At 42.7% G+C, this 25351-nt stretch overlaps 1 protein-coding gene across 6 annotated transcripts in view; it reads right to left on the bottom strand.

Annotated features, from left to right (window-relative positions):
* Positions 1 to 2396: 2396 nt before the first annotated feature.
* RMDN1 (regulator of microtubule dynamics 1) overlaps positions 2397 to 25351 on the bottom strand; it is a 28809-nt gene continuing 5854 nt past the window's right edge. For 2 of the 6 annotated variants that reach the window (XM_023520846.1, XM_023520847.1), the window contains 6 exons: positions 21964 to 22081; positions 16355 to 16451; positions 14502 to 14661; positions 10349 to 10438; positions 7555 to 7610; positions 6076 to 6709 (listed from right to left, as the gene is read on the bottom strand). In XM_023520846.1, the coding sequence (XP_023376614.1) occupies positions 6370 to 6709; positions 7555 to 7610; positions 10349 to 10438; positions 14502 to 14661; positions 16355 to 16451; positions 21964 to 22078 (858 nt within the window). In that variant the 5' untranslated portion in view covers positions 22079 to 22081 and the 3' untranslated portion in view covers positions 6076 to 6369. Of the gene's footprint in view, positions 2528 to 2961; positions 3096 to 3711; positions 3858 to 4864; positions 4896 to 5945; positions 6034 to 6075; positions 6710 to 7554; positions 7611 to 10348; positions 10439 to 14501; positions 14662 to 16354; positions 16452 to 21963; positions 22082 to 24256; positions 24276 to 25351 lie in introns of those variants that run through there. The other 4 variants (XM_011375919.2, XR_896855.2, XM_023520845.1 and 1 more) reach the window with 4 other exon arrangements.

Below are 25351 nucleotides of genomic sequence, written 5' to 3'. Positions count from 1 at the left end.
TAATTTAGAGATATGGAAAAGTGAGACTGAGAGATCGTTTTACAAAGGCCACAGCCTACGATTAAACTCCACTGGGACAGTTCCGTCAACATAACAGGTTAACAGCCATTTCTCAGATCGAGTCTCCCCACCTGCTCAGAAGAATGGACATGTGTCCCCAAGGAGAGGTCACTAAACTCCCTTCCTGCCCAGGTCACTGTGTTCAGGAGACAGAACAAACTCCCATGGACACGGACAGGGGAAGTCAGTGCTCGGCTCAGGGACGTGAGCCCAGAAGAGCAGACTGTGCCCAAGCGGGACAGTGCGGGAGCCGGGGCCCCAGACGGCGGATGGCAGCCGCAGGCGCCTCGCGCCTCAGCACCGAGCGGACGGGCACCAGACCGGCAGGCTCGGGGCCGGCCACGCTCCCGGCGTCGCCCCAGGGATGAAAACGAACGTCGCTGTGACCTGGACCCAACACTCAGAGCAGCCAAGGGTGGGAACAGCGTCCATACAACGAAATGCAGTCGACGGCAGGAACCACCACGCACTGACTGAATTTAGACGGACCCCGAAGCAAGCACACTGACTGAGAAAAGCCACCTCAGGAGCCGATGTCCTACATGGTTCTAGTCATGCCACATCCTTGAAATGAGGACAGACTCGGTGGGGGGGCGGGTGTGGAGACGGTGACGATGGGAGAGCTGTGTCCCGACCGTGGCGGCAGTGACAAGTCTGCTCGTGTGATCGAGCTGCACAGAACGCGCACGACAGCACCCAAGGTGGTGACACCTGAATCGTAATATAGTTACGTGTCACCACGGGGCAAAGCGGGATGGACACACAGGACCCCCCTGTTCTACTGGAGGACGGTCCCTTGCCTCGACAACAGGCTTCACCACTGCAAGGCACCGCGCTCCACAGAAACCACTCAGCAGAGGCTCTTGAACTAAACCAAACCCCTCGCGTCCCACGTGACGGCCTGGTGTTGACTGATGGTAACCACACTCCCAGAAACCACACGTCCAGGAAACGACGTTCACAGTCACTCAAGAGAAAACTGAAAATGAGGAAATTTCAGATCAAAATGTTCAAAATACGAAAAACAGCAAAAATTTGTTAACACCATACACTAACATGTATTAAATGTACATAAACATAGATATGAAAAAAATCCAAATTAACAATTCAAAACTCAGAACTGGACAAATAACCATCTAAAGATGTGAAATGTCTGCTGACAAATCAGGAAAAATACGACAAATAGCAGTGAAGGCGAAAGGTTCCTAAGGAGGAAAACGATCTAGAACTAAAGGGACACGAGACAGAAATGAAGCGAGCCAAAAAATAAAACCGAAAAAAGTAAAAAGAAAAACCAGAAAGTGATAAATGTAAGTTAGAGAAAATCTACTGCACGTGCGATTCACTGGAATCTGAGCCACGGAGCAGGGGGTCTCCAGGTGTGTCCCGTACGGCCGACCTAGAAAAGGGACAATCTGAGCCAGCTGTGCCAGCCTCTTCACAAAGTCAATGCTGTGAGGAAAAAAGGTGGGGGAACTGTTTCCGATTTTAAACGAAGGCAGCATTATGATGTTTGGATCCTGGTTTCAAAAACAGACGTTTTGGGACATTCGAGAAACTACTACTGTTAACTTTTCAGCCGTGACAACGGATTTGTGAAGGATGTCCTTACTGTGAGACAGTGCGTGCTCAGGTATGTAGGGATGAAATGAGTTGTCTACAATTCTGAGACTACACGTCCACGTGTGAATCAGACAGGTGTGCAGACTCCAGTCTTCCTTTTTGCTGGAAAACACACATGATCGAACAGCACACACCCACGCGGTTCACCGGGACACACTTCCCGCCCCTTCTAGGGAGAGGCCACACACACGTACACTCAGATCTAAGTGGCGTCCGAGGTCCTCCTGTTCACAGCCTCCGAGTCGGCAGTGCTGACGGCCCCCCCACTAAGCCACACTGTTTCCCTTCCACCCCGTCAGGGCACCGGATCTGGGCTTTGTCCAGACACAAATCCACCCGTGAGGTGGAGTCACAGGGACAAGGAAATCAAGTCCCTTCCCAGTCCTCCTGACTAGGCTGGCTCCAAGACACATCACTTAACCCCTTGGTTCCCAGCCTCCCGACTGCCACTCGCCATCTCAACAAGATTTCAACTTTGACTCCATCCAGCTTGCGATGCAGTCCCCACTGCCACCTCCCCCACAAAGCTTTTCCTGATCCCCTCCCAGCCTGATGGGACCAGTCCTCAAATCTGATCCCACTTTGCACTGCTGGGGCCCCCAATGCACAGTAGTCTCTGAGCCAGAGACAGCCCGACCGCGCTCACGGTAATTATTTCTTTTGTGATTTGTGAAATGGTCACAACATTAAAAGAACCAAGAAAACAGACAGAGAACAGTTATAATGTACTTGTAATTTGATGAAAAGGTGGTGGTTTCTAGGTATTTCTTGTGTTTTCTTCTCTGAAAAATTCTCAATTCTTGTCACTGAAACTTGTAAGCAACTGAGCGGCTTCCATCTGAATCTAAAATGGAAAAATACATGTCACGAATAAACAGTATGGCATCGAATAGGGCTCGGCTTGTCAAATTCAAGTTCATAAAGCGGACTGCAGCTTCTAAGGGTCCCCAAAACAGGAGGGCACACGGTGAGAATGAACTTTCTTAGCGGTGACTGGGTGGCCCTCGGAGCCTGTCTGCGTCCGCACATGCCCTGGACACTATGGAAGCGTCATCTGATGGCCACGTGACCCTGTACCGAGCACGTCCCTCACAACGCCGGCTCGCTGAAGCGACGGCCCGCGCGTCCTGTGCAGAAGCTGACGTGACCGCGGTGACCGCATGGCTGATGCGTGCACCCAGACGGCCATCTCAGAGGTTCCAGCTTCGCCGTGGGCTTCACCGTGACCCGCAGGAACGCGGAGCGCACCTGCCCTGCCCTGCCCTGCCGGGCGCCTACCTGCCTGTCCTCCTCGGTGTGTGCGGGGTAGTCCCTGGCTTTCACCAGCCAGAACGCAGCGAGCTTTCTGTTGTGCAGCTTCAAGTACGTCTTTCCCAGGAGAAGCAAGTTTTTGCTGTAGAAGTTCGGATCCACTGTTTGTAAGAAAGAAAAACTGATCTCAGATGAAATACTGTTGCGCTTACTTTCAAAGGCTTCACTATTGGGGTCTAAACTCTAATACGTTTGCATGGTCAGTGAAGACTAGCAGCTAACCAGGATTCACTCTCGTGTGCAACGATTCAACCCTGAAACACCTGTGCGACATCCCCCGCTTGCTGCGTGTCGCTCTGCTGGCGCTTCGCCAGACGCAGCTCCTATGCGGCGCTCACAGCGCAGGTGCGCGTCTGGGGGCGGGGACAGGGACGCGCTCCGGCCAGCGCAGGACGCGGCCTCCCTAAGTGCCTGGAGCAGCGCGCACCCAACGCGGGGGCCGAATGTGAACGCAGCCGTGAGGGTGCCACCCCGCGCACGGGGCCGCCACGTGCTGGGAGGGACGTAAGATGAAGAGAATGCTCCCACGTGGCACCCCCATTTTGAAGTGCGACGAGAAACCAAGGGAAAAAGCAACTCTAAGAGGTGACAGCGGGGCTGGACTAGGGGCCGAATGGGGCGTTAACAGCGGGGGAGGACGTCCTGCGCCAGAGGGAAGGTGGCCTCTCAAGCCCCCCACGTGCCCTCCCTGTTCGGAGCGCGCCTGCCCCCGCTCACGGCCGAACTCCGTTTGCTCCGTGGCTGGAAACTGCCCTACTTCCTTTTGCGAGATGCCACGTGAGCGTGCCTAAGCTTCCTAGGGGTGCAGCAAATTCATTCGTTCGCCTCTTTACTGTCACTGAGCAAATATGCCCAGCATCATCCTAAACAACAAGAATGCAATTGTGAGCAAAAAAGTCCCATCTTCCCTGAATTCAGACACGTAAATATCCACACTACGGAGTGAGAAGGGTCACGACGGGGAAGGCAGAGGTGCGCACAGCAGGGGAATCTGAGGCGGCCCTGGGCCTAAGGGAGAGCTGCCCGAGCAAGACACGCCGTGACCCACCCCACGTGTGGAGGGCCCACTCCGCTCCATAGCGACACCCCGACCCATCAGCCTCCAGCGCCCTAGTTTTTCTTTGCTATGACACTTCTCGGTCCCTTTGAGGGTATTTCACTCCCAGATTCACATTCGTGATGTGTATGTCACTCCATTGTGAGGATGTTAAGAGTAAAAGCAGAACTGACATTTGTGTTATAGAGATAGTTAATATTCAGAAAAAGTGTTTTTCGAAAAAATGTTTTTTAAAAAATGCTTTGCTATCATGAAAGCATTTGGGCAGGTCCACCTGAGCAAGGCCCTTGAATTTAATTTTTTGATTAAGTTCTACAGAAATATGCAATGGCTTTTTTGGTGTATTTGGTAACATATGCTTTCGACTCTTTTCTAATTTGTGCTGCTAATATGAAAAGACAAACTTAGCGTGGGCTGGTGTCAGTTTTGTAGACTGGCCATTTCTTCAAAGCAAGAGTGACATAAAACTCTTCTTCACAAAAGCAGACAATATCTGCAGTGGTTTAAAACCAGAGTCCTCATTGAAATGCGTCTCATCAGCTGTATGACCCTGAATAAGACAGTTCAGAGCCTTCTTCCCAAATGGCAGGCTGAGCGTGAGCCACGTCAGGCGGGGCCCCTCCAGACCTGCGGCCCCGAACTCAGGAGGGCCCACTGCTCACTCGGGCGATTTTTACTGAATAAAACTGTTTGACAACATCCAGTATAAAAGCGTATCAGAATAAACAACATTTTGTTTTAAAAATTCCTATTATATGTAAAGCATTCATACAATTTAAACTACATTAGTATCTGAAATAAAAAATATTTTACCTTGCTCTGCTCTTTGGAAGTAGCCCAAGGCCTGTTAAAAACACAGAGAACCCAAACAGTGAAAAGGACTAAAACAGAATCAATATTAAAGCATTTTCTCAAAAGGTCTATTCCTGTATTAATGGTCAGTTCATCAACAGCGAGTTAACAAAGCGAAATGAACACAACACTGCATCAGCCACCAGAGCAGATGGCGGGGACCGTCCTCTAAGGGCCTGCACCAGCCTCTCGTGCACAGAAGTCCCCGTGTGCGACTCAGCTATTCTGAGCTCTCCTTACCTCACAACAGCGACTCCCAGAAAAAGCTGGATACAAAGGGTGTACCAGCGAATTTTTCAAAGTCCTTTATTATTGAAATTCCTATGTAAAATGTTACTGAGTCTGAAACTGCTACATTCTTTTTGTCCCACTTAAGCTGTTTCATAATCATTAACTGACAAATGATTCCTCAGAAACATAAGTAACTTGTTACAGTGAGGCCAACTGCACCTTTTCTTAGAATGTACTTTTTAATAAACGTCTCCCAACTGTGTCTTAATTATACACTTTCATATGCTTTACATTAAATTCTATACTATAGCTTTCCAGAAAAAAAAAAAAAAAACTCCTTATTATGATACAAGTACTGGGAAAACTACTTAAAACGGCCTTTTTCCTTACTCTGAAAATTTTGTGATGAGTAAACCCGAAATGTCTGTCCAGAAGTCCCTTTCGAATTTTATTTTTAACAAGAACAAGAGAAGTCCTTGAAAATATGAGCAAGAGTCTTTCAGTACCACTTTAAAAAAGTTATAGTTACCCTTCGTTTGTGAATACAAACATGCTTTCTTTTCCAGGGAAAGGACTGTCGCTGTGCAGAATGTGCACCTAAAACGTGCTGAGTAGGAGCTGCTGTATTTCCTGTTTTATTTTGTGACTTCTAGATGGTATAAATTTCATGGGCCATCTCAGCTGACAATGAAGCCGAGTTAGCCACATGGCAGCCAGAGACTGAGGGCTAACCCTGCGCGGACACTCGCACTGGACAGTGGGGACGGTGCTAACTGCTTAGACAGCCGAGGGGAGCAGGGCGTGTCACTACCTCCTCATAGGTGGAGCTGGGCGGGGCTGCAAACAGCATTCTAGCAATTCTCCTCTGATACCAAGGCATTTCCGCAAACGTGTAACACCTACAGGGAAATAAAACAATCTTCACACACATTCAAATCGGACCTTTTCTTCTTCTTAAAGAGAACAAAGCAGTTTAATACAAAAAGAATCAATCTATGGCACATTTAAACAATTTGTACTTGAGATAAAATTTAGTAGGTTACTATTCGTACTGAAGTGTCTAGACACTGACATCAATCCATCAGTTAGGACGTATTCTGTGATTAAATATAAATGGTGGCGACAGCACTCGCGACGATAACACGGCGCAGCATTCACGCCAGTCGCTCGCTCTGTGCCAGGCACTGTCCCATCGGCTCACAACTGCCAAACGAGATGGGATCACCACCCTATTTTTACATGAGGAAAACGAACTCAGAAGTTAAAAAAGAAGGAAGTAAAATGACAAAACGGCACCCGACAGTTCCCGTCCGCGCACGAGCAGGGTGAGGCGGATGGCGACGCCCGATGGCGACGCCGATGGTCCGGATGGTGCGGACAGGCTGACAGGAGCGGAGGGAGTGCCCGCCTCCCACCCGGTCTGCGCTCCGGGCGAGACTGTGTCTCAGCCGAGTCTGCTCCCCAGCACCTGGCCCGAGCTGTCCCGCGATCACCCTCAGTCCCTGGTAGATGTCTGGTCGGTCTCGTATGTCCTTTGTCCTCAAGGACTCTCTTCTGAAGAGTCCGATACAGGACTTGGAGGACGGTAAGCACTCAGCCCTGCAGACCACCCCCGAGGGAGACAGACGCCTGAACCGGGGGACAGTTAACCCGCTGGTGTGCGCTCACCCCAGCAAGCCGATGCGGGACACAGAGACGCCGAGTCAGACAATGCTGCTCAGGACCCTGGCGATCCTCTGAAGACGCAGAGGCCCCCTCAGGGAGCTGTCCCAACCAGGGCCACGCACACGTCAATGCCTGTCACCCCCGTGCAGCAGTCCCCCTGCCGCGGAGTCGCTTTCTGCAGCTTCGGCTACTGTGGGCAACCGTGCTCCAAAACTCTCACGTGGAAAATTCCGGAAGTCCACAATTCATCAGTTTTAAGTTGCATGCCCTTCCAAGTAGCGTGAGAAAATCTCACGGGACCTGCTCCGTCCTGCTCAGGACGTGACGCGTTCCTTTGTCCAGCGTACACGCTTATATGCTCCCCGCACGTCAGTCACTTAGCTGCTGTCAGGGCACGGCATGACCTATATTCAGTCGCCCTCGTTTTACTGGGTAGCGGCCCCCACGCGCAGGAGCGGAGAAGCCGCGGAGAAGCGCGCGGCGCTCCCGGGGGTGGGAAGGCGGCACGAGGGGAGCAGTGCGGCCTCCGCACGGGCTGCGCGCGACGTTTCTAAATGAGCCGCGTGATGAAGTTTAACGTCATCGCAATCAAATTTCGTATTTTCTAACAAGACATGTATAAATGCTAGTCGATTTAATGGATTAAATGCTCTTGACTGCCAAGTAAATGTTTTTAAATATTTTACATCTTGCCTTTTATACACTACAAAAGATCACACTAAATACCACTGAAAACTTTAAAGGAATTTTCTTACCAAATGCCCATTAGGTGAATTGAAGTAGCATCTTTAGGGTTCAGTTCGATTGCTTTCTAACAAGAAATAAGAAAACCAATCATTTGTTTTCTAAATACCAAACACCAATAAGAACTTCACCATGTCTCTGAAGAAGCCATGATTTAAAAAGTAACTTTGCATCCTTACATTCCAATTCTTCTACGATAATCAACACCAATTTCTTCCTCCTGATTCTTTAATTTGTTTCAATCCACAAAAACGACTGCACTAAGATTACTATTTTACAGGGTTCAGAAACTCTTAAGATTTATCAAGATGAGAAAAAACATGAAATCTGTAAGTGAAGGTAATTTTGAAAACAGTAATAATCTATAGCTCTCACTGCTTCTTTCTTCTAGATTAGATGAAAAATGAGTTCTTTCTGCCAAGTCAAAGAACTACTGAATAAAAAGTACTTTCCTAAAAGAACAAAAAACGTAACTTTAGAAAGTCCCCTTCTGTATGCAGATTTTGCTCAACTTCATCTATTATTAACCAAGGAAAAATACTATTCATTCACAGAATTCGTTAACACTCGTGCACAGTGTTAAATATATCGATAGATGCTCTTTTCTATTTTCTATGTGAAAGTCCATGTGAATTAATGTAAAGCATAAACCTGAGAATAACTTTAAAGAAATTACTCCTCCTTTCATCTATTATTTTGTTGAAAACTAAGGAAACCTCACAAATTAATGTAATCTCATTAAAAATAAAAGATCCCTTTTTAAAAACAGACTTCCTGGCTTGCGCTCGTCCGTACACCACGCCTGCACGATCCGCGGGTGACGAGTGAGGGACCCATTTTCAAATGCTGTGCTGGTTACCGACATGGGCACTGACGCCAGACCACCAGGGTTCCAGCCGCAGCTCGATGGCCTCTAACTTTTGACCTTGGCACATTTTATGCCCTTGCCACGTCTAATTTTGTTATTTTACAGAGCGGAGAAGACACGTCTCCCTCGCAGGGTGCGGTGAACGTGAAATGAGCACGTGGCAGGAGGTGCTTAACACAGCGACACCTTGCGTCACCAGCACCATCGCTTTTTACTGAGGTACCGGGCGTGCAGGCTTCGCTTCCACAAAGTGATATGAGTCAGCACTGACCTAAAATGGTCTTTTCTTTAGATAAAGTGATGTGATTTATAAAGATATATTTAAAGTATGTGCAACTTGTATTTTAAGCAGTCTTTCCCACTGGACGTCCCCTCGAAGGCTAAGCCCTGCGGAAATCACACCGCTGCCTTCGCCATGCCCCGAGGCACCGCCTAAGCTCGGCTGTAGGTGCAGGGGAGTCAGTGCCTCGGCCCGGAGCGCCTGGGCGCCCGCTGCGGCTTCCTCACGGGAGGGCCTGCGAGGGGCTGCTCTCCAGCAAACCCTGCCAGAATTCTTCCTGCCACTAGTTTACGTGTCTTCAAAAACAGCCTAAAGATAATGATTCCTTCTGACTTTCGATATAATAATGAAATTTGAAATACTGGTATCAATAATACTGTTATTTTTAAATATACTCAACACATACATTTGAAAGCTTATACAAAACACTTTTTTACATAAAACCTGCAGTCTTTACTGTTTCTTTAAAGTTTAAAGTATAATTTATTTTCTGTAAGTTTTCATTATTCACATTGGAAATTACTTGTTATATATTACTTGTTATATATTTCTACATCTCAAAGCACAGAGTAATTTAGGAGATTAATGCTACTGAGCAAAATACTGTATCTCACTGAATCTAAGATACAGTAAAAGTTATGATACGTCATTACTTTACGTACCACTATGAAAGAAAAAGCGCTGCCAATTACAAGACACCATTGAATATATAATGCAATCTGATTTCGAAGGTCTTAAAATGTGAAAAATATACATTAAGTTGAAATATATATACACATGTGTACGTAACACGCACACTGACGGCCGAGCAGGAAGCTAAGTCTCCTGACTCCCAGTCCCAAGTTCTTGTTCACTACTCATCTAACAAACTAGGAACTGAGACTGTAGCCACCAAATTCAGAAAAGGTACTGGACAGCACACCTGCTACCCCTGAATGTTTTCATCACTTTTCCTTCCTCTGCATTTCTGAGATAGCGTAGAATAGCAAAAGAGAAATACGCTGTATTGTTAGTGGCAGTTCTGTTTTGGGGACAAGGGAGCAGTGCAGCACTTCGTGACATCTGCGAACTGCTGGAGCACTCAGGAAGAGCTTACCATAAACATGTGACTGACGTCAGCGGGGGACTTTACACACACACACAGCGGTCATAACTCCAAGCAGGACTGTCACTATGGGAGCGGTATGCCAGCTGCGGCAGAAAGTCAGACCAGACTCGCTTCCTGGCGCCCAGGGTCTTGTACAATCCCCTCCCACAGACGCTGGTCTTGGCCGCATGGCGTGTTTGGGTCAGCAGGCCGTGGCCAAGCGCGAGGCAAGCAGAGGCGTACTAAAAGCCTGCACACTGAGACTCTTCCCTGGGAGCACTCCCTCGGGAAGCCAGCGACATGCCGTAAAGCTTGGGCTGGACAACTAATGAGAAGGAAAGGAGAGAAACCACGGCAGACACGAAACCACCCCGCACACCCCGGTCTGAGGGCCCCCCGAATGAACTCAGACACCGCAGCAGAAGCACCACAGGCAGTTAATCCACACGACTGGGAGAAATAAACCGTCGCTGCCGGAGGCCACTAAGTTCTAGATGGTGTGCTATATAGCAATAGATAAGTGACACAGAAATCTATTCAGAAAACGAATGACTTTAAATTCATCAGTACCTCAAAATGCTCCTTGATAACGTAGGCGTTTGCAATCTTAGCCTTGATGCCTTCGTAATCTCCAACGTCGCTAATACAGATGGCATACCACTAAAAATGAAGGAAAAGGTATAAGAATAACAATACCCTTAGTATTCCATTTCATACGAGGTATAACTGAGTGACTATTCCTCAGTAGTCACTCTCATTGAAAAAAATGTTTGAGCATAAACACTGCATTAAATACCTTTACATGGACTTTACTGAGAAAAGTGAACGTGGTCCCCAGGGACTCGCACAGAGGACGTGTTCGTAGAGGACCACGGCACAAGGCAGAGACCAGCGAACTTCTAAGAAACTTAACACAATACGGACGTAACGATGCGCGTCTGTGGTCCGCGTGTCAGTTTAGAAACGTGTGCAACTGAGTGGCTATTGTTTCACTTTCTCATCTTCCGCTCGGACAGCTGCCTCTTCTCCCACATCTGCACTGCCACAGAAACAAGAGTCGCATCTGTCAATTGTGACCTTGTCCCCACAGTCATATTTGGACAATGTGAGTTTATTCCGTAAGAACTGAATCCAAAAGAGCCAAGCTCCATAAACATAGGTGCTGTGGGAAATCACGAAAATCTATAAATATATAAGAGAGAGAAAAGACTCCGACATAACACTGTAGAAAGTCATCATCATGGAAGAGAGTAAGAAAGGGAGAGAGAAGAACCATAAAAAGGTCAGAAAGCAAACCAATGACAATAACCACATATCTATCAATAATCAAATGTAAATGGATTGAATGCTGTAATGCAGCGGTCCCCAACTTTTGTGGCACCAGGGGCCGGTCCTCCCATGAGACTCTAACGCCGGAGGACCTGAGGTGGGGCTGAAGTGGTGACGCTGCGAGCTCTGCTCTGGGGAGTGGCTGCAGACACCTGCACCTACGGGTGACTCGTCGCTGGCTTTCCTGCTGCGCGGCCCTTAGAACAGGCCAAGGCCCTGCTCTAATCAAACGGCACAGAGCAGCGGGATGGGTAAAAAAAAAGACCCGTACACATCTGCCTACGTGAGACCCAACAGACAGACAAGCGATAAGAGATCCAAATTAGAAAGGAAGAGAAAAAAGAGACCCAAATTAGAAAGGAAGATGACATGATCCTATAGAGACCACTAAAGATTCCATCAAAAAACTATTAGAATCAATTCAGTAAAGTAGGATACAAAATTAATATCCAGAAATTGGTTGCATTTTTATGTATCAATAATGAACTATCAGAAAGAGAAATTTAAAAATCAATCCCATTTACAATTGCGCCAAAAAGAATCAAATACCTAGGAATAAATTTAACCAAAGAAGTAGAACACCTGTAAACAAAACTATAAGACATCGAAGAAAATGAAGAAGGTTCAAATAAAGGGAAGCCTATACTGTGCTCGTAAATAGGAAAAATTAACATTGTTAAAATGTCCATTAGTATCCAAAGCAATCTACAGATTCAATGCAATCCCTATCAAAATACTAATGGCATTTTCCACAGAACTAGATCAAATAATCCTAAAATTTATATGGAACCACAAAAGACCCCAAATAGCCAAAACAATCGAGAAAGAACAAAGTTGACAATAATGTACTACCGGATAACAAACTATACTACAAGGCTATAGTAATCAAAATAGCAAGGGACTGGCATAAAAACAGACACAGAGATCAATGGAACAGAACAAAGGGCCTAGAAATAAACCAACGCATATATGGTCAATTAATCTATGATAAAGAAGGTAAGAAAATACAGTGGGGTAAAGACATTCTCTTTGCTAAATGGTGCCGGGAAAACTGGACAGATACATGCAAAAAAAATGAAACTAGACCACTTATACCGTATACGAGAATAAACTCAGAATGTATTAAAGACTTAAATATAAGACCCAAACCATAAAACTCGTAAAGAAAACAAGAAGTAAGCTCCTTGACATTGCTCTTAGTAATATTCCTTTTGGCTATGTCTCCTTGGGCAAGGGAAACAAATAAATCACTACATTAAACCAAAAAGTTTTTGCACAGCAAAGGAAACTATCAACAAAATGAAAAGACTCTACTGAATGGGATCCCCAAAGTATTTGCCAATGATACATTAAATAAGGGGTTATTTTCCAAAATATGTAAGAAATTCATACAACACCAAAACCCCCAAACAATCCAATTAATAAACGGGCAGAGGACCTGAATACATATTTCTCTAAAAAAGACATACAGATAGCCCACAGACCTATGAAAAGATGCTCAATATCACTGATCAGGGAAATGCAAATTAAAACTACAATGAGATACCACCTCACACCTGTCAGAATGGCTCTCATCAATAAATCGAACAGGTGCTGGCGAGGACGGGGAGAGAAGGGAGCCCTTGTGTACTGCTGGTGGGAATGCAAATCGGTGCGGCACGGAGGCTCCTCGAGAAGTTAAAAACAGAACTCCCACATGACCCAGCAATCCCTCTTCTGGGTATTTATATGAAAAAAAAAAAAATCCAAAATACTATTTCAAAAATGCTGCACCACTGCAGCATTGTTTACAACAGCCAAGATATGGAAGCAACCTAAGTGTCCATCGACAGACGACTGGATCGAGAAGGTGTGGTACATCTATACACTGGAATATTACTTGGCCATGAAAAACATGACATCCTGCCATTTGCAACAACATGGATGGCCCTAGAGGGTATTACGCTAAGTGAAATAATTCAGAGAAAGACAAATACCATATTTCACTTACACTGGAATCTAAACAAATAAATGAACAAACAAAACAGAAACAAACAGAGATACAAAGAAACTGGTGGTCGCCAGATGGGAGGGGGGTTGGGGGGATGGATGACAAAGGTGAAAGGGAGTAAGAAGTACAGATTGTCAGTTATAATAGTCACAGGGATGTAAAGTACAGCACAGGGAATGCAGTCGATAGTCTTCTAATAACTACGTATGGTGTCAGATGGGTGTCAGGCTTATCCAGGTGATCACTTTGTAAGTTATATATACACAACTAATCACTGTTGTACACCTGAAACTAATATTGTATGTCAACTGTAACGGAAAAATCAATTTAAAAAAATTTAAACATTAGCAAAAAACAAACAAAAAACCCCAGGATTTATAAACTGCTCACAAAAAGTGCATGCTAAATATAAAGAAATAAGTTAAAAGAACAGGAAAAGGATATAATATGCTAACATTAATCAAAAGAAAGTGACAGTGGCCACACTACTATCAGACAGCGCAGACTATAAAACCAAGAACAATTCTTGAAATAAAGAGGCTCATTTTATAATGATAAAGAGGTCAATGCATCAAGAAGATACAGTAATCCTGAATGTTTATGCTCCCAATAACAGCACTTTAAAGTACATGTTATGAAAACTAATAAAACTGCAAAAAGCAACAGACAAATCTGCAATTATACTTGGAGACTTCAGTATACCCTCTCTCAATAATTTATAGAACAAGCAGCAGGAAATCAGTTAGGACACAGAGGACTCGAACACCACTATCACAACTTGATCTGAATGACACGTGTGAGACACTCCCAACCACCACCAATAAACGCTCTTTTCATGTGCACGAATGCCACTGAGAAAGATGGACTATACCCTGGGCCGGAAAAGAAGTCTCAAATTTAAAGGATTTGTATCTGGTTTATCCTTAATATAAACCAAAGCAATGGGGTGCCAGCCCCTAAAAGGAGCATTTGGAAATGTGTGGGGACAGAATCTGGTTGTCATAATGACTTGGGGGCTCACTGAGGACAGTTCAACATACTAAAGTAATGGACTAATCTAAAGTACCAATAACACCCCCCTATTTTCACCAGTGTCCATTGAAAAAGGTTGCTCTGCACCAGTTAGGCGATCCAGAAACGATCGGTTATGCGTGCAGTTGCACTCGGTCTCATAAAACAGAAAAAGAACGTGAGGAAAATGGGAAGACTTTTGTCAAGTGCTTGTACTACTAGGAGTAAAGACGCAGGTAATTCGCGAAATGACAACACTTTGGTTCAAAAATAAATCCCCTTCCTCCTTTAAAATAGAGCAATTTTCTTTCCTATGTAAACTGGGGATGATGGGTTAGTACAGACGACGTACCCCTCAACGCGCGGTCAGTTTTGTTACACCAAGCCCCTCACCTTATGAGCTGCAAAGCTTGCTTCGTTTTTTTCTAGAGCTCTTTTTGCGTACTCTAAGGCTTCGTACACCAGCAGCTTTCTCTCTGCTTCCGAGGTTCTGCTAAGCTGAGCTACGTCCCGTGACACCCGTGCCAAACGCCACAGTAACTCTGCATCTTCACTAATTTGAAATAAATACAAGAGAACCATTTTAGCTTGCATTTAAAACCAGCTAAAGGCCACACTGCTAATGAACACACGTTGTCTGTCAGGTCGGAGGATGCAGGGGGCAACACGACATCAAATGCCATCATGCATGTTAAATTTGTTAATTTCTTTCACATAACTTTATTTGCTAAATTTTCCTACTAAATATCCAATATTACACATAAATATTAACTTACCTGTAATATCTAAAATAGTAACTTCCTAAGAAAACACCTCTGTATTTGAATTCTCGAAATGCTTGCCCTCAAAATCCATCATATAACTGGAGGTTTGACTTCACTGGCACTGTGCTTCAGAAAACTCACTAACTGGTTCAGACAGCATCATAACATACATGAACTTGACAGACAGGGTCATGTTCTAAAAAAAAACAAAACCGATGTTCCCTAACCCCGAGTACCTGGCACACAGCAGGTATCTGATAAGTGTTTCTGAATGAATGAATGAATGAATGAATGAATGAATGAATATAAGGTAATCTCAACGTAAATCCTATGTTAGAATGACTCATCCATGTCATGATACATGGCATATTTCAAGTAAGGCCACTGGATTCCTTGAAGAACTGACATTTAAGTATAAATTACATAAAATAAAAAATTGTTAATAAATAAAATACTAGCCACAATTAAGAGTTAGAAATATTTTTAAAACCAATCTTAAATTCCTTGTCAAAACTAACCTTAAATTCCTTTTTATTAAATGTCTGCTTTTAAGCCTACTATATATTGTTTAACAACAAATGGTATTCACATAAAAATTTGAAAGCAATGGCAGCAATAGTATATTTATAATTCAATGAATAGGGAATAACTACCTTACAGCTTACTTTTCAAGTAATTACTGGAGTGGGTATAAAATGTCCAATTAGCCACCTCAGGTTATTGAGGAGAGAATGGAGAAAAAAAAAATACAGGTCTTACAGACATTTAGGAAGTAAAAGATGAATGTTAGGGAAAAAAATGGTTTTGAGACTCTAAGAAAGGTAACAGAAAATGACTTAATGTTTTTGGTCTAGGAGATGAGGTTGATTAGCAATCTGGAAACACACAGCATTACTGACTTATCGTAAAGGCTGAATCTCCTTTCGCCTATACCTCGCCCCGCTCCAAAAAAATGTGTACACGGTGATACCCTGGACTGAATATATAATCTAATGGGGGAAAAAAAGAAAAAGAAAAAGGTATTTTTAATTTCTCTAAAAGATTATGCTTCTTAAGTGATACACTGATGGAAGGCATTCAATGGCCATTCGATGGAGGTACACGATCACCCTAATTCATAAAATTCTTATACCAGTAAGAAATTAATTGAAAAGAAATGAGAAATATAAAACAGACGACATAAACATATATTTAACGGCAGCCTTATGTGATCCAAAGCAAAACAAAATGGATAAAGTAGTATTTCCACATTCTACTAGAATGAGTAAGTAGAACCACCTTCTCTAAATCAATGACACACATGTAGCATTTGAGTCATTTAATGTAAGAAAGAGCATACTATAAATTAAACTCTAAGAAATATTACTTTGAAGTAAAAGCTTAAAAAAATATAAAAATTTCAAGCACCGAGAATCATTTTAAGTGTTAAATAACAAAAATTTTGACAAAACGGCAAACCCAGGCCCATCATGCATTGCTCACCTGTCCTTGTACTGGGTCAGCAGCTGATAAAGTTTTTCTGTTTCTCCACTTTCGTAGAGGTAGTCTGCTTGTGCAAGGACTTCTTCAACTCCCAAGACTATAAAAGAAAAAAAACACAGTAAAGTAGGTCTTCCCAAGCCAGACGGCAATAATCCTAAGAAACAAAAACACTCTAAAATATATAAAAAAAGAAATCAGACCTAGAAATCATCTACAAAGACCAGAAATTCTGAAGTATCTAGAGGTAAGTGTAGTAGAAATAAGTATGAGGCTATCAGTGATTTATTTAAGCTATGAAAAACAGACAATTAGAAAGCTGATTCTGGTACTAAGTGCATTTTTAAAAATGGAAAAAAGTTTCCTGTGAGGAGCTTATAGTACCCTCACCCTCCAGTCTTTGCTGCTATTGCTGCTAGTGCTGCTGTTAAGTAGAAAATGATATAATACCCACTTATAGCATTGAAAATTATTAAATTGCATGGATTGAACCTTGGTGTTTTACTAGATTCTCTTTATGACCGAACTTATACAGTTATGGAAAAAGAGTGAAATCGGTCAACGAAAATTTAGATAACTACACAGAGAATTTGAAACTTAATTCATTGGCACAATGTTCCAACCAATGCATTAGTTTAAACGGTACTCCAAAACACGTCAAACTCAGACAGCGTAATGCTTTAAAAAAGTTGACTAGTTATTGAAAAAAAACAATACTTAAGTGTGAATTTCAGGAAATTCCAATTATTATTAAGGAACACATTTCATTTTGTCTTCCATGAGGACAATGTATTACTCAGTCCTACGTATAAGCCAACATTCCAATGTGTGAAGTTTATTATTTATCTTAGTATGTTTTTATCATAGTGAATTTAAGTTAAAATTTAAAAAAAAATTTTTGAAAAATTAAAACCTAGATTGGCAAAAAAAAAAAAACCTCATGAATTTATGACACGACCATGTGAAGTACCTTTTATTAAGTTAACATCATGGTGTAATGATGTTTAAGAAAAATTTAGTTTAAGAAAAATTAAATTACAATAGCAAAGAAACCCTAAAATTAAATAATGATTTCTTTTTTCCCCTCTTTAATCGTACTTCAGTCTGCTTAGGTGCCAGAGTTTAGTAATATTCACATCGCTGGGAGACTATGTTTGCTTCCATTTTACTCTATATTTTTATTTTTATCAGTGGCTGATTCTCCAAATCTGGGTTATAACAACCCAAAGATTCTTAAAAAGAACCAGTCTCAGCATTCTTAGTCGATAACTGTGGGAGGCACAAAAATGGCCCCAAACGCCCTGCCCCAGAGCCTGTGAAAACGTACAGGCCACATGACAAAGGGGATCAAGCCCATGGATGGAATAAAGGCCACAAAATCAGGTGACCTTGAAACAGGAAGCCATCCTGGATGAGCCAGGTGGGCCTGCTATAAAAAAGTGGGAGAGCGAGGCGGAAGGACATCAGAGGTGGTGACAACGAACCGGTCAGGGTGATGTGGCTGCTGGCTGTGAACACAGAGGAGGGAGCTTCTAGCTGAGGACCCTGGACAGCGCCAGGAGCTGGAAAACCCCAGGAAACGCTGTCTCCGCCGGCCTCCTCCCCCTCCCTCACCCCCGCCCCCCCAGAAAGGAGCTCAGCCCCGCCCCTCCTGGATTCAAGCTGGTGAGAGCCGGCCTGGACTTCTGAACGACGGCCTGGGAGGTAAGAAATGTGTTGTTTTAAGTCACTCAATTTGCGGTAATGTGTTACAGGGGTGGCGGAAAGCTCACGGAACATTAGACTAGATGTATCGATGTGGCGTGTCTAAGTGTGTGTCTGTGTAGGCAGCAAAGTTACATTTAATTCTATTCACATTCTCCCTCCAACTCCGAGGACAGTGACAGAGATTACTGTCCTTACACCACCTGAGACTCTACATCTCATCGCCCATGTCACTAAAGAAAATGGAGAAATCTAGTGAGTAATTTAAAATCACGTAAATCTTTTTCATGTATTATTCTTTTTTAACTTCTTAAATCACTTATCTCCCATTTCTTTATTATACAGTACAGTACCATAAGCCATAGTATCCAGGCTTTAAATATATATATATTTACATATTTTCCTGATTCTAAAAAGAAATTTCTAAAATCATCTAGTGTGCAACTTAAAAGAAAAAACACACTTACTCTGATACTACAGACTCACACAGGCACTAGGGTGGGAGCATGGAGACCCAATCAGCTGTGTTTTACTTGTTTAATACTCTGCATTTTTCCTGAAAATATTTAAAAATAAGCTGTTACTGACATAAAGAATATAGTCTATAAAATGGACTAAACTTTTAAAGTACATTACTTTTCAACTTAAGTAATGGATGAACTGAGAAACTAATTCACCTACAACTGTAGAGTGAAATTTTAAATTCGGCCTAAAATGAATATGCACAAGAGCATAAGTATTAGAATCAAAAAAAAAAAAAGTGGAAAAACAAAGTGAATGATGTGACGTGCTGTGTGTATACGTGAACTCTGATTTTCTAGTTTCTTTGCCGAGTGTGCTTAGCCGTGTGAGGCATCTGGACGGGAACAAAATACTCTCCTCTAAGCAAGTACAACAGCTCTATTTCTGATGTTTCTCCACAGAAGATTTACAAAGCAAAACATGAATATCTAGATTTTCTAGACACTCCGAGATTTTTCTAGACATGAGAAGGCTCTAAGCAGAGCAACATCATAAAATTTAAGGCAAACGTTCACGCCAACAAGACCCAGTCCTGGAAGTGGTGTCTCCACACGTGCCTGGAAGTGACCCAACAAAGCCTGTGTGCAGGAGGAGGGACCTCAGTCCACAGGTTCATCGGGAAAGAGACGTCAGTACCAGGACAGGAAAAGAGACAACAGAAGGGATGACATGAAGGCCATGTGCACCGAGCTGTGTGTCATCACTGCCTTTTAAGCATCTGACAAGTGACTCCCCCCGCGCGCGCGCGCGCTCTCTCTCTCTCTCTCTCTCTCTCTCTCACACACACACACACACACGTGAGAGCACTGTGAATGTATCTTGAAGGACTTTAAATTTTGCTTATTTTAAGGAAATAATGAAAAACTTTCTACTGGAGTGCTTCAATCACTGCTGACAAGTACGTATCTAGCACGATCTTGTGAATACAGACATTATCATTTAAAAAATGAGTCCCATGATCCCACCCAACTGAGATGTGAAAAATATGTACGCCCTTGGATTAATTTCTAAAAAAGTCTCACTTCAGAATATGATTTGATCTCTGTAAATGGAGAAGAAAAAATATTTTTAATCGGCTTCAGTGAGCATGAAGCAGATCCAAAAAGAATTAAGCAGTTTTGATGAGTGGAATTATTTGAAGACCAATTCCTAAAAATACGGAAAATAAGGATCACGGCAAAGGGAGATATATGACAAAGTGACACTAGCGAGGGCCAATGGAGTTCTGTTTCCACAAGAACATGGACTATTTTCCAAGTTATAAAAAATGGTTTCTATATTTTATCAATAGTTGATGTTTTTCCAAGGGCTATGGCCTAGTCTTACAAATAAATTATATAAACATGCCAATCAAGTAATTATAACGTGAGGTTTTGTTTAAGAAAACAAAGTGAAAGAAATCAAGAAAAGGTAAACAAACATCCATGCTCTGTTCTTTCCATTAACGTCTTAAGTACTCAAAATGCACTTGAAAATAAAGGATTCAAAACTATAAGGCAATTTTCATTAAAATCTAGAATAAAAACAGTAAATTTAGTTTTCGGAATAAGTTACATTTTGAAATATTAAAATGTTATTTTTTTCCAAGGTTTTATTTCAAGGTGTTAGGATTGGAATTAACATTTAGAATTAATTCTGCATGTACATATTTTTTTCACATTGTAGAAAAAGTTATGACTTCTTTTGAATAGCACATACACGAACATAGATACAAGCCAGCAAAATGAAAGAATTAGCATGTACTGGATAAAAAGAATCTGAATTTCTATAACACAAACGCACACACCATACACACTTTTGGGCCAAGTGACAACTACATATGTACATAAGGCAAGTACTGGTACATCAGAGGTCCCAAACACATCTTTGATGCAATCACTTAGGAACTGTAGAAAATAACACCCAGCACCTGTGTGCCAAATTAAAAAAGAAAAAATTGGAGGGCTGTGCAAGGCCATGCCCAGCTCAGGAGGCCACAAGGTGCTAACACCTTACAGTGTTATTTTCAGGTTACTGGATACGCAGTCATTTATGTCATCAAAGACGCTTCTGAGAAAATGCGCCATGATCACGAAGGGTAAAAGTAACTTTGGTTTCCCCTTCGAAGCGCTGCACTGCGTCGCTCAGGGAGGCGATGGCGCTCTGCACTCCTTTTCGCAACAAAATGGTGCTAAAGTGCACAAACTAAGCGTGACAGACGCAAAAAGAGCGGGGTAAGCGTTCTAACCTCTGCTCTGACAGCTCCGCTTGGAGGAAATTTAACCTGGTGAGCGTCTTTTCAAAAATTAGTATTATAGTGAAACATACACACACAGAAAAATCTTAAATGTGCAACCACTAGGCACATCTCAAAGATGTTTTTAAAAAATTAATATTATAATGTGATAATACAGCCTGTCCTAACTACTTTACAAACTTGCTGGGAATAGTGAAGTTATAGTGAAAAGTCTAGGAAGTTTTAAAAAGCTGAGTTCTTGTATTTGCCAAAACACTGACTCAGTGACAAAACCAAGTTTGTATTTCGTCCATGAAAATGATACATTACAAAAAAGAACACATTCTCAATTATCTACTTTTTAAAAGAATAGTCAAAGATAAATAAAATCAGGAAATAACTAGTAATTTTTAGATAATATTCTCAAATTCCTCAACTATCAGATTTGTAATAAGAACATCTATTCAAAATCAAATCTTTGCTTCTCTCCTCAACCACCTTCTTGATGATTAGAAAGCGAGGATTGTGAAAAACAAAAAGGCTTAACTCATAAAACTTTTTCTCTAATATACTGAAATTTTGGCTAATCTACATACACAACTGGTTTGATTAAATTTAACTTTTAAAATATGGCAAGTATTGATGTTTATTTAACTATAGTATACCAGATAAGAAATTTATGTAATATTCTACTTGTCAACCAGTTATTTGATACTTAGTACCAAACTGCATTGTTTGTAAAGTAACTGAGCCTGTCTGAACTACATCGAGAGGAGTGTAACAAGGAAACAAAAGAATCACTGTATCTTTGTCAAGCTGGGATTAGCGAACTTTTTCTGTAAAGATCGGGAGAGTAAATATTTGGACTTTCTGGGCCAGATCTGGTCTCTGTGGTACATTCTTCCCGCCTCCCACCCCAAATCCCTTTAAAAATGAAACAAATGTTCTTAGCCTAAGGGCCCTATAAAACTATAAAGTATCAAGAGCACTTCTTATTGAAGGAGCTCTAGGTGTTAGAATATATATCAGAATGACGAGTAAAGAAAAGCAGAAAATAATCTAGCCTACGCCAATGTCAGTTTCAATACTTATCCAAAATAACTGTACGTTATTAACAAAAACATAACACACACAAATCGCTAAGTGTTCCTGATGTTTAGCTCAGACTCACCTTTGGCTGTGGCATGAACCACAGCAGTCCGAGAGATGACTTGATAAGTCTCAAAACCCAAATAAGACAAGGCTGAGAATATGAGGCTTCTTTTAAAGGCTCCTGGGTTTCCCATCACCTGTGGAAACAATTACGGGCAGAGTTAAACAGAAAATCTGAAGTGACTGCTAAATCAAACAAAAATTATGTCACGTTTCTCCCACCCTCACAGCGATCGATTCCAAGAATGCTGGAATCTCAGAATTTACTTCATCAAATTTAGTAAAATTATTTCTCATTACTAAAGAGATTGCATATTCTCTTAAGAAAACATTCATAGTAATGGTTAAGGGTGGTAGCTTATCTAAAAATCACAGTCGTGCTGATAAGTGCTGGATCTATATTGTATTTGAGAAGGCACGGGTATTATAATTGTATAAAAACTGAGACACCAACATATAAATATCGATTTTAAGAAAAGACAAAATGAAAAAGAAAAAAAAAAGACAAATTGAAAAATATCAAATGTGGTAATGACACATAAAAAATGTACATGGCTTTAAGTGAAGATATCTTCAAGAGATTCAGAAAACCCATAAGTTTTCAATAAAACAATCAGGTTTAGAAACTGTCATAATTATGGCCAGAATTCTCAAGGCCAATGGCAGAGGAGTGCATGGGTCTCACCTCCCTTTACCCATGACAATTTTTCTTTCACGGAGCACGTTTTCTCTTTCTGCTGACTCATCCCCATCAGTCTGAAAACGAGCTATACGATTATCTTTATCAGCTGTGAGCTTTACTTTCTTAAAAGCAAAAAACAAAAGCCCTCGTGACTCCACCTCTCCCTTCAGTCTCATTTTCCAACTTCTCTTTTCAGCAAAACTCTTCCAAACTTGTCTGTACTCTATTTCCACTTCCTCTTCCCATTCTCCCTTCACTCGACACAAATCACACTTTTATTCCCACGACTCCACTGAGAATATTCTAGTTCAGGTCACAAAGGAGGCTGCTATTTCTTACCGTCATTCTGAATTCTCATCTTACTTGACCTATCAACAGCATTTTACAGCTGATCACTCCCTTTTTTAAAAAAATCACGAATGGAGATTTAATGTTTTACAAACAGCTTTACTGAGCTATGTGACACACAATAAACCGCACATACATTTGTACAATGAGATATGCGCGTAAGCCCATAAAACCGTCACCAGGAGCACACTGAAGATGACAGACATCCGTCGCCCCTCGATCTCCTCGTGCCTCTTTGTAAGCCACTCAGCCTTTTCCTTCAGCAGCTGCTCTGTTCTCTCTTTCTTGAAACATTTCACCCGGCTTTTGAAATACTCCTCTCTTGAATTTCCTGTTTCAACCACTGTTCCTTTTGTTTTGTTGGTTCCTCATCTCCAACCTCTCACTGTCCCAGTGTGTCCTGGGCTCAGTCCCAGACCTTTTCTTTATCTGTATCAATTTAGTGATCTCATTTCATTTCATGACTTTCGATACCACCGGCATGCCAAAAACAAGCACATGTAATCTAAGGCCCACATCACCTCTGCATTTCCGAATCCCAAATCCAGCTGCCTCATCGACATGTCTCCACAGGAAGTACACCAGGTAGCACGGGGGCATCGGCCAGAACAGCTACTGCCTCCCTTGAATCCCATTTTCCCTTGGTAAACGGTGACTCGCTGCTTCTGGTTGTGCAGGTTAAACACCCAGACACAGACACACAGACACACACCCCCCACTCCCTTGGGGTCACTCTTGACTTTTTCTCTTCCCACCCACACCCAATCCACATTTCAACTTCTAGTAAGTGTCTAGAGTGGGAAGGAGGAATCCGACATATTCCAGCTTGCTAAGTGCTTTATTTACCTCCTTGAGCATGAGCATATTGAACCCAAGTGGATTCAAAACAAATCAACAGCAAAGCAGTAAAACTAAATTTGACGTAATCTCATTTTTAACAGTTAATTTTCTGAGTTTACTTGTATTTACCAAAGAGAAGCAAGGTGGGGTAGGGGCAGAGGATATGGGTGTGTGCGGAGGGGTGTGTATTGCTGTTGGCACCCAGAAAAAACGGAAGAGACAGTTTTATCAGTAAGTCTCCTTGCTCCTCTGGCAGGTACACCAACCACACAGTAGGAAAGTTGCACGCACGATTAATTACAGCTTGAGCATTCAACCTCCCTCCGCTGACCTCATGCTCAACAAACACTGGCCTTCTTAGAGGGGAGAAAATGCACTGGGCACCTGACACTTATAATTCTTACTGTAAACTGATGAAGAACAGTTTACCAGTTGGACTCACATCAGTTTGGTTAATGAGAAGGGTCTCTCTGTTCATCTCTGGGAAAGGAGATAAAAACCATGTTTCTGGAATTAAAAAAATAAAATCAATGAAAAGAATCAGGACTCAGTGACGCCTCGAAAATACTGACAACGTGCGAGACTGTCTGAGACAACCAGGATCTGCCATCTCACCTCGTGCCTCCCATGCCCTTCACAACGCCTTTCATGTGATGAATTCTCAAAAAATGTTTGCTGCACAACAAAAGCAAGCGATCTCTTAGATCTTTTATTCAACATTAATTATACTAACTTCAAGCTATAAAGAATTCAAAAATACAAACTCGTCACTAGATAAAAAGGAATGTGTCACCACCACCTCTCGGTTTCCCTAACTTCCTGTCGGCTCCTCCTCTTTTTAAATGAGGGGTTCCCTCCGTGGTGGGTATGAGGCCTCCTCCAGTCTTACTACGAACACTGTCGACCCCCTCACCCCCGCAGTACTTACGGCCACGCTAACGGCTCCCAAATCTTCACCTCCAGCCCGGACCTAGCAAACTGTCTATTCTGCGTCAACTTGCACATCTCGTCAGTCCCCTTAATTAGCTTAAAACGTGATTCATCTCCTCCTCGAACCCCCACATCGCTGTCTAGAGGCCTACCCCAGGAAACAGCGTGGCCACCCACATGCTGCTCTGGCCAGAACCCTGAGCCTCCTCCTCGGCTCCTTCCATGAACTCCCAAAGCTCAGCTGTCAAGTCTGCTCAGTCCACCTGGAAGCTGTGAAGGCAGCCACTGTCCCCAAGGCTACTTCATCAGTGAAGTCCACACCACCAGTTCTCACCTGGCTTGCGGCAATGACCTCTGATCTGGTCTCCAGCACCCACTCTAGCCTACCCATTCTTGACACCGCACAAAATTGTTTGTTAATGCAAACCAATCAAATAAACATCCCTGTTTAAACTGTTTCATGGTTTCCTATAACTTTAGAATCTCAGAAATACACATAATTTACAAAGTTTTCTGAATCTGGTTGTGGCAGGAACCTCAAAAACGGCCCCCAACAGGTTCCCATTCATGATGGCCATGGGGGGCAGGGTGTCCCTAAAACGCCTCC

The sequence above is a fragment of the Pteropus vampyrus genome, unplaced genomic scaffold (assembly GCF_000151845.1).
Source record: "Pteropus vampyrus isolate Shadow unplaced genomic scaffold, Pvam_2.0 Scaffold280, whole genome shotgun sequence".
Taxonomy (NCBI): domain Eukaryota; kingdom Metazoa; phylum Chordata; class Mammalia; order Chiroptera; family Pteropodidae; genus Pteropus; species Pteropus vampyrus.
Note: the sequence above shows the minus strand (reverse complement) of the source record. Positions and strands in the feature narration are given on the sequence as shown.